At 44.9% G+C, this 10,089-nt stretch overlaps 1 protein-coding gene across 1 annotated transcript; it reads left to right on the plus strand.

The window, feature by feature from the left end:
• Positions 1–3,324: 3,324 nt before the first annotated feature.
• LOC149231666 (uncharacterized) lies at positions 3,325–6,126 on the plus strand. Its single transcript, XM_089381711.1, has 3 exons — positions 3,325–3,347; positions 3,600–5,013; positions 5,182–6,126. The coding sequence occupies exons 1-3, from the start codon at positions 3,325–3,327 to the stop codon at positions 6,124–6,126; spliced, it is 2,382 nt and encodes a 793-aa protein (XP_089237837.1).
• The last annotated feature ends 3,963 nt before the right edge of the window (positions 6,127–10,089 follow it).

Below are 10,089 nucleotides of genomic sequence, written 5' to 3' on the forward strand. Positions count from 1 at the left end.
CAAACTCCTGCTTGGGGATAAATGCAATGAAAGAAGTATTCAGAGCTTTCAGGATAGTTTTATTCATCCTGGAATCTTCTACCACATTTAGAATATCTTGTTTAACATTGTTCCAACAGGCCTTGAAGAAATCAATGTTGAAACCGTCTGGGCCCGGTGCTTTATTATTTTGCATCTCTTTGAGCACTTCGCTCACTTCATCCTCGGTCACTGGCTTGTTGAGGTTGAAATTGTCCTCACTGGATACCAGCCTAGGAATGTGTCTTGTGAAGTTTCTGATGGAATTCTCTCTGTCATAACAAGTTTCTTTGGAAATGCCTTGAAAGTGCTTGACCAGAGCTTTTTCTATTTCAGCATGAGAGTTTTGAAGAATGCCACTCTCATCCTTGATCACTGAGATTCTGTTGTGAACTCTGTGCGCCACTGTTGATCTATGGAAGAATCTTGTGTTTCTTTATCCCTCTTTGAGCCATTGAATCCTCGATTTTTGCCTCCAAAATATTTCCTCTTGTTTGCATAATTCCTCCCATTCTTGATGGTATTTGGTGGCCTGCATATTTCTGGTTTCATCAAATCCATCTGTGATAAGGACTTTCTTGAGTTCTTGCATTTTTCCTTCTACTAATTTTTTAGCAACAAAAATGTTGCCAAATTCATTCTTGTTCCATTCCTTGAGCCTAAGTTTGATGTGTTTTAGTATTTTTTGAAGAAGGAACATTCTGGTGCCCTGAATGTTCAAATCTTCTGACCACCATTTGGCAATATTACTGTTGAAATCTGCATGAGAAAGCCAGATGTTTTCAAATCGAAAAGGTCTATTCCTTGGAGTTCCAATACTCTGCACCTCGAGAAGAATCAGCCAGTGGTCAGATCCTCCAAAGACTAGGATTTGCACTGAAATTTCCTTATTATTGAGCATAAGGTTTTCAGATATCATGAACCTGTCTAATTTTGAAGCCACCTGAGATTCTCCTCCTCTTTTGTTGTTCCAAGTAGAAATTCCATTATTAGTTACAATGTCTACTAACTTCATAGTATTTGTAAAAGACTGAAACTTCAGAGAATCCTTGCTTTGAAGTCTAGTTCCACCTTTTTTCTCCGAAAGTGATTTAATCATGTTAAAATCCCCTCCCAGAATCCAGGGCATGCCTGCATGTCCGTCTATGAGATCTTCCAGGGAATCAAGAAATTTTAGTTTTCCTTGTAGCCTTTGGGGTCCATACACATTAGTGATTAGGTGTGTTTCCTTATCTCCGATAGTCTGGATGACCACAGAAAGATAGTCTTATGTTGCCTCAGCATCTAAAATTTCTATTTTCTTAGGATTCCAAAGGGTGAGTATACCTCCAGCTGTATTCTCCGCTTTGACTTCCAGAAACTCGTAACTATTGAGACACCTACTATGAATCTCTTTTAATTTATGAATGGAACATTTGGTTTCTTAGATGAAGATCACATCTGGAGCAGTTTGTTTCATTCTGTTACTAATCAATCATTGTTTTCTTTTACTACCAAGACCTCTAATATTCCAAGAAGTAAACTTCATTATTAAATATTGGTAAAGGAGTAGCTGGTTAGGTCTTTCATCTTACCAGAGTCTATCATTAGTTTTCCACATTCCATTAATAACTCATTTTGCTTTTTCCTGCCTCTTTTTTTTCCTGGGTTTCTGGGTACTAATCCAGGCATGGGTTTTGCCGTTTTAACCCCTTCATTACTCTGCTTTTCCTTGCTCCTTTGCCTCTTTGGTCCTTTGTTTTGGGTTTTCCATAGATATAACTGTTGGACTTTGTTGAACTCCTATCGAGGTAAAGAGTCTATTCCTCTTTTAGTTCCTTGAGACGGAAAAAATTCCAGGTCAAGATTCTCTTCTCAAGAATCGCCTGAAGTTCTTGGTCCTCTGTTTCCATCTCACTTTGGGTCATCTCATGATCCATCTCTGTTTTTGCATCACTCACTATCATTTCTGTCTGCAAAATTTTATCTTGTGTTTGTTCCTTGTCCTCTTCTTTCCTTTCTTCCATTAATTCCTCCCCCTTTGTCTGGTCTGTTGTGTTATCTTCTTCTTCCACTTCCAAGACTTGAAATCTGTTTTGGCTAGTTTGTAGTCCTTCATATTTTTGTGCCTTTGATCCCTTCTTTCTACCTTTGCCCTTGTTTGTCACTTTGTGAAAGCTTTAAGAGTCTTTCATAGTGTTAGCTTTACTCTTAATCTCTATTTTAGTGAGAGGGAAATCCCTGAGTAGGTGCCCATGTTCATGACATTGTGACATCTGAACGGAATATGTTCATAGTCTATGGTTTGAACCCATTCTTCATCATGTACTTCCAAGATTATATTGCCTGGAAGAGCTCCTGAGAGGTCCATCTCCACACATATCCAAGCAAAGGAAGTATACTTTCCCCTCCTAGTGGTTTTAGAAGCTTTAACAAACCGTCCTAGCTTATTTCCTATGGCTGTTAAGGACTCTGTTTGCCAATAATCAAGCGGAATAGAGTAGAGCCTTACCCAAACCGGGACTGAAGTAAATGTCTCGCGTTCGGGGATGAAATTCATGATACAAGGTCTCATATAGAGACCAACAGTAGCAAAGAAGTAAGGCCCACCTTCAAAAACTCTATCCTTGTCTTCAATGTTTACGAAAACCATGGTAAAGAAACCTTTCGAACCCAGGTGTAAGTCAATGCTCCCTATTGGTTTCTAGTGGTATCTTATCCACATTTGTAAGGCTTTTCAGTGGCCCATAAACCCATGAATTTGCAAATGATTGCATAGGTTTTCATATGTTCCCTGTGCTCCTATAGAGAAGGCTCATTTAACGTGACTCTGGGAGTAACAACAACTTTGGGCTTACATGGGCCCATGTGTGCTTTATTTTTTATTCCCTGTTCCTTGTCTTCTTCCTCATTTTCTTTAATAATACTTTTCTCCTTGGATTCCTGTCCACCTTGTTCCTCTTCACTATTCTTATTCCTTTCCTTGGCAGGTCCTCTATTATCTTCCATAGGCTTTTTCCCCCTGCTGGTTAGGGCATGCTTGAAGGAGGGAGTGAAGTTCCCTCCTTTGCGTCCCTCCATGGATGACTGCCTCTGCAGCAACTCTATAACCCTAGTTTTTTTGTCTTCCCACGTTCGCCGATCAGCCGATAGAGCAGCGGTCCCTTGAATTTATATGTTCATTTTATAAACATTTAGTTTATATTATTTGACAAGGTTCAATATTGTTCCAGTGGGTTAAATATTTTTCACGTGCATTTATAATCCATTTGGTTTCTTGTATTAATAATTATATTCATGTTATTTTTGTTAAACATTGGATGTAACATGGCTCTTACACCGATTTTCTTGTGAACTAAGAAGTAATCAGGGAGCGACTCTGAGCTAGGGTTTTGAACGACCTACCTACGGCGCCGACAGTGCAGCAGGAAAGACCCTCACGGACGGAGAGAGGACCCCAGTAGCGTTACAGAGCTGCAGGGCATTAGCGCATCGCAATGGCACAACCTCCGGGGGGGGGGGGCGTCAGAGCCCTCCCCATCGCAGCGCGATCCGGAGCAAACCGTCATTTTCAGATCTGTTGACAAGGAAATCTTGGACAGAGGGAAAAAACTCCAAGATAACAATAGGGAAACTGGAAAGCGGAAGGACAAAGACAGCGATCCACAAGAAGGGAAAGAAACCCCAGAAGAAGGCCCGAAAATATCCTCAACAACATGCCGACCAGTGGCCAAGGAGCGGCCACGGATAGAGCTGCCGGGAGACAAGATTGACAGACGAATAGAGTACATGCGAGATCATGCCCTCATTGGGAAGTTCATAGGGTTCTGGCCGACTGAGAAAGCCCTATATGGTTGGATCGCGGCGAAATGGAAACCCAAGGGAGATGTAACACTGCAGCTAGGGCCGAAAGGCTTCTTCACTGCAATCTTTTTCTGTCTAGAGGACAAATACAGAATACTAGGAGGAGGGCCTTACTTTTTTAACTCAGCAGGATTATATCTGAGGGAATGGATTCCCAGATTCAATCCAGACAAGGAAGATCTTACCTGGGCGCCAGTCTGGATCAGACTATACTCTCTCCCAGATGAATATTGGGATGAGGACCTCCTCAAAAGGATCGGAAATGGGGTGGGAGAGTACATCAGAGCGGCAGAAGAAACCAAATCGCGTAAGTACATCTCCTACGCTCGAATATGTGTTTTCATACGTCTGAATGAAGCTCTACCAGAGTCGGTAACTCTAGCCCATCGAGATGAAGAATGGATCCAGCCACTCGACTATGAACATGTTCCCTTTCGGTGCAGGAAATGTCATGTCCTGGGACATCTCTTCAGGGATTGCCCTCAAAATGCCAAAATCAGTACCCCTGACCCTTCTGATACCCTAACCCAGGAAGGCTTCACTAAAGTCCCAAGCAGGAAGCGCTCTCTCAAAAAACCCCAAAATGGGTACAAACCCCAGGCCAACAAATCCCATGGCCCAGTAACCAAGAACAGCTTTGATATTCTTGGACAAACCTCTGATGAGCTCCCTACTAACGCTGAGGCCAACCCTGCTCACCCATCTTCCTCATCCCATCCCCCTCCATCAAAATCCCCTCCCAAATCCCCACCCCCCATCATTATCCCTACTATCCTCAGTCGAGATCAGAAAGAATCAGAAGAGATCCACAAGGAAATGGAAGTTGACGGAAAAGCAGACCTCCCCCAGAATCCAGAGAACAACATTGAAGACAACAATCAAGGGCAACCAATGGAAGAAGAGCCAGAAAGCATAGATCTGAATGGCCTAGATATACTGGAATTAGAACTTGCCTGCAAAAAGAAAGCATACGATTCAATCCCAGAGCACCAACTTAATAAGCTCGAAGTGATCATCTCGCGAGCTTATCATCAGCACCAACTCGGGATACAACCGGGAAGCCAATGGGATGGTAATCTACGCCCAAAGGATACAAAAAAGAGAGGAAGGAAAACCGACCTCCAAAGAACGATTGAGATTGGGAAAATCCTGGTAGACTCAGGCAGATATGCTAAGTTGACAAAGTACTACAAGCCCTCTGTCAATGGTTAAATCATGAAGCTAGTATCATGGAATTTAAGAGGGCTAAACAGCCCCGGAAAGCTCAGGATGTTAAAAAATATGATAAAAATGGAAAAGCCACAAATGTGCTTCCTCCAGGAAACTAAATGTAACAGTTCTATGCTAGGCAGCATTCTCTCAAAAGCCTGGCCAGGATGTCGTTCGGTTGCAGTAGACGCCTCCGGAGCTTCAGGAGGGCTTGCTATAGCATGGAACACCCAAGCGGTAACCCTCACAGATTTTCATGCAGCTCATCATCTCATACAGGCTACCTTTCACATTTTGGGTACCAATATTCATGGCAACTTATCAAATGTATATTTCCCGCAAGATGCAGGAAGTAAAGTAGCGCTCCTCGACACGATAGAAGCTCTGAGCAACAATAGAAGGTACCCACTTTGGATTGTTGTCGGCGACTTCAACATGATCACTAAAACCGAAGAGAAGATAGGAGGGAGGAACAGAATGGAACCAGAAGCCAATCGCTTCAAGGAATTCATCCAATCAACGTCTCTCATAGATATGTCGTTTTGTAATGGTACCTTCACTTGGAGCAACCGCAGGGCTGGAAAACATCAAATCGCCTCCAAATTGGATCGCTTCCTCCTCTCAGACAACGCGGTCCACTTAGGAGGAGACATCTCAGCAGCTATTCTTGCTCACACAGGGTCGGATCACTGGCCGATCGCTCTACAATGGCAAAGACCAGGTAACTTAACAAAAAGACCCTTCCGCTTTGAAGGATTCTGGCTTACGCATCCCACCTTCATGGACTTTGTCAAGACCACCTGGGCATCTTTCATCCCACCAGAAGGAGCAAAAATGTATCAATTCCAGCAGAAGTTAAGATTTCTCAAAAATCACCTAAAAAGATGGAACAGGGAAACCTTTGGAAATATCTTCAAAGCGCAGCAAGAATTAAATCAGGATTTGGCGGACCTCCATCAAAAAATTATATCGGAAGGGCACATGGAAGCAACTCTGGAGCAGGAACGGCTCATCCATAGCCAGATGGAGGACAGGAGAAAGCAGGAAGAAATCTAATGGAGGCAAAAGTCAAGAGTCAGATGGCTGAAGGAGGGGGAGTGTAACACCAAATTCTTCCACAGAACTACAGTGCAGAGAAGGATGCACAACAACATACCCTTCATCCAAAATCAAGTAGGGGCAAAAGTAGAGAAACACGAGGAAATTGAAGAGGTGCTCCTCAATCACTTTCAACATGTCCATCAAGAGCCTATAGAAGACCGGCAACAAGCTATTAGCAAAATAATCAGCAATGTGCCAAAGCTCATCACGGAGGAACACAATGAGCTGCTCATGCGCCCTATTCTTCCCCAGGAAGTGGATGAGGCAATGTCTCAGCTCAAAGAAGGTAAGGCCCCTGGCCCAGATGGATTTACTACTACTTTCTTTCACACTTTTTGGGATATGTTAAAGATGGAAGTCTGGCAGATAGTTGAAGAATCCAGGGCCATGCGCTGGCTTCTTCCCTCCCTCAACTCCACTTTTATAACTCTCATCCCCAAAGAGGAGGACTCCATCACCCCTGATAAATTCAGACCAATTGCCTTATGCAATGTCATATACAAAGTCATATCTAAAGTCATTGCAAATCGGCTTAAACCCCTCCTACCTCGGCTCATCTCTCCGGAACAGTCAGGGTACGTGGAAGGTCGGCAAATAATGGATGGCATTCTACTCACTCATGAGATCATTCACTCCCTCAAGCACTCAAAGCAAGCAAGTATGATCCTTAAATTGGATCTTTCCAAGGCATTTGATAAACTCAGTTGGAATTACATATCTCGTATGCTAAAAGCTTTTGGTTTTTGCTCCACTTGGGTCCGATGGATTATGAGCCTAATCACATCCACTCAATTTTCAATCCTGGTGAATGGCATACCCTCCCGCCCCTTCAAACCCTCTAGGGGTATCCGACAAGGAGATCCCTTATCCCCCTTTCTCTTTGTTCTCATGGCCGAAGGACTTGGTCGACACATTAAACAGGCCCTCCATTCTCATCAGCTCAAAGGCATCTCCGTTCACAACACTGCTGCCACCTCTCATCAGCAGTTCGTTGATGACACCATGCTTTTTGGCTATCCCTCTGTACAAGAAGCCTCCCGCCTAAAATCCCTCCTCCAGGATTTCTCGGAAGCCTCTGGCACCCATGTCAACTGCTCTAAATCGCAGATTTTCTTCTTTCACACTCCCCCTCCGGTCAAATCTGCTGTAACTCGCATCTTGGGCTTCCCCTCCGCAACCCTCCCCTCCAAATACCTTGGAGCGCCCCTCACCGCATCAGCCATAAAGCAGCCAGCATGGCGCACCCTCCTTGAGAAACTTGATTCCCGCCTCAACCTCTGGACTCATAGATCTCTAAACTTAGCCAGTCGCGTGGTTCTCATCAAATCTGTCCTTCAGGCAATGCCTCTGTATCTGTTCTCTATCCTTGCAGCGCCAAAGTGGGTACTAAAAAGCATAAGGAACCTTCAGCGCAATTTTCTATGGAGCAGCTCGGCTACCAATCGCAAATGGGCCCTGGTCAAATGGACCACTGTTTGCATGCCCAAAGATAAGGGAGGCATTGGGCTGAGGGACCCGGAGTACAGCAATTCCATTATGAACGCCAAGATCTGGTGGCATTGGATCACTAACCCAGATAAGCCCTGGGTCAAAATCTGGACAGCCAAATATGCTGGCAACAGACCTCAAGAAGAACTCATCAGATTTACGCCCACTGAAAAGGGATCGCTAATATGGAACGCGGCCAAACAGCACTATCAGCTAATTCAACAGCACAGCTTCTTGGAAATCAGGAATGGACGTACGACAAGATTATGGACAGATGTTTGGAACCAAATGCCCAAGTTCACAAGTGTTCTTCACCCTTCTCTGATACCAGATAGACAGGAGCAGCAGCAGGAAAAAGTACAACAATTTTGGATGCAGGAGATGGAGCATGGATTCAGAAAATGGAAACAGAGTAACCAAATTCTCAACAATACAGATGCTCGGAAGGAAGAAGAGCTGGGGACAGAGTTAAGGAAAAGAAGCATAAGGCAGGATGACGGCGGGGATATCCTCAGATGGGGATACCAACCCAAGGGGACCTACACTACCTCAGAAGCCTACAAGATGATATGCAACTTCCCCACTCCACCAGACCCTTTATGGAGCAAAATCTGGGGGCTCGGATCCTGGCCAAAAATCTCCTACTTTCTCTGGCTGGTAGGACATAGGAAAATTCTCACATGGGATAAACTTAGAAAACGTAACTTTCATGGTCCCTCTGTTTGTTACAACTGCTTTCAAAGTGAAGAAACTCTTCAACACCTCCTGGATACTTGTCCTTTTGCCAACCAACTCTGGGATAAAGTCGGCTTCAGATGCCAAAAAAGATGCAGAGAGGAAAATGACATCATCAACTCCATAAGACAATGGCCAAAGCATCCCTACAAAAGCGAGATCCTCAACCATTTATGGAGCATCATCCCGGGGATCGTCTTATGGAACGTTTGGAAGGAAAGAAACCAACGTATATTTAAAAACAAACGCTCTCCTATTGAAGAAACCTGGAACAGGATACACAGGAATCTCCAAGAAACAATGTCGCTTCAATCGTGGACAAAGGAAGATCTCCCATCCACAAACAATGAAAAAAGCATCCTGGACAATTGGCAGCTGCATTTACCTCAAGAAACGCTCCAAAATAGCCCATCTAATAGCAACTGTAAGGTCAACTGCCATTGGAAAGCCCCACCTAAAAACTCATATAAACTTAACTTTGATGGGGCTTCCAAAGGTAATCCAGGAGCAGCTGGATTTGGCGGCATATTGAGGAACCATGAAGGCACTCCTATGCAGATATACTTCGGGAATATGGGGTGGGATACCAACAACTCAGCAGAGCTAGAAGGGCTTTGGCAAGGTCTCCTGCAAGCCTGGAATCTCAATCTTCAACCCCTGATTGTAGAAGGCGACTCACAGATTCTTATTAACATGGCCACTCGCATACAGAATGGCTCGCAAGCAAGGAAAGTAGCCCCCAGTTGGAGACTAGAAGCGAGGCTAAATGACATTGCACAAAAGCTGAGCAATCATAGAGCCATCTCCTTCAATCACACTAAAAGAGAGGGCAACAAAATTGCTGACCTCCTGGCCAACATTGGAGTTGAGACCGAACATATCCTCCTATTCGGCAACACGAACATCATTCCTAACATGCACCAGCTCCAGGAGTGTGAAAGCCTGATCCAAGGAGAAGCCGCCTCCCCGGATGCGGGTGTCAACATGCCAGGCAGTGAGGAGCCACATGCCCAACATGTGCCACCTCGTGATCGCCAAGGGAGTTTAATGCCCCTCGCCGCCAAGGAGTTAAGACGGGAGGCGCAGAGCAGGAACCTTAATGAAGAAGCAGGGTACGATGACGAGCTTGCAGAGAGCAATCAAAGCGGGCAAAAATCGAGGGAATGTCTGTTGTTTTAAGAATGAAGGAATGTTGTGGTTTTGGGCTTAGAGTGCAGAGCAAGCAGCTCAGATCTCTGAGGGAAATTGTCTCTTTCAAGCTTCTTTTCTTGTTGGGAGCGACGACATTCATATTGGCGAAGAAAACTTCATGCTTGTTTATCCGGCGTTCCGCTGTCTCTGTGAGGCTGAGCTCTGTTACGGAACAGTGGGGGGACGAAATTCAGTTGGGGCGCGACTCAATTTCGATAAGCCCTCAAGCGTTGTGCGGTTTCCAGCTGTTAGCGTCTCTGCAACCATGGCTCCTCCCCGGGAAAGGATGCCATGTAGAAGAGGTTCTGGGCAAGGGGGTTCTTCACGTCACCCTGTGGCAGATACCCACCATCACTGTTGCTGCTGCTACTGCCATAGAAGGGCGGGAGCCACCCCTATATCGGCCAGTCAATTCATGGAGGCCGACAGTTCCAATGAAGGAGCGCCCCTGCTTCCAGCGTTTGGCTCAGTCATATTCACCCTTGGCAGCTCGCGGGACAATCC

Source organism: Pinus tabuliformis, chromosome J (assembly GCF_031772625.1).
Source record: "Pinus tabuliformis cultivar Carrire ecotype Pingquan chromosome J, CPIR1, whole genome shotgun sequence".
In the NCBI taxonomy this organism is placed as follows: Eukaryota; Viridiplantae; Streptophyta; class Pinopsida; order Pinales; family Pinaceae; genus Pinus; species Pinus tabuliformis.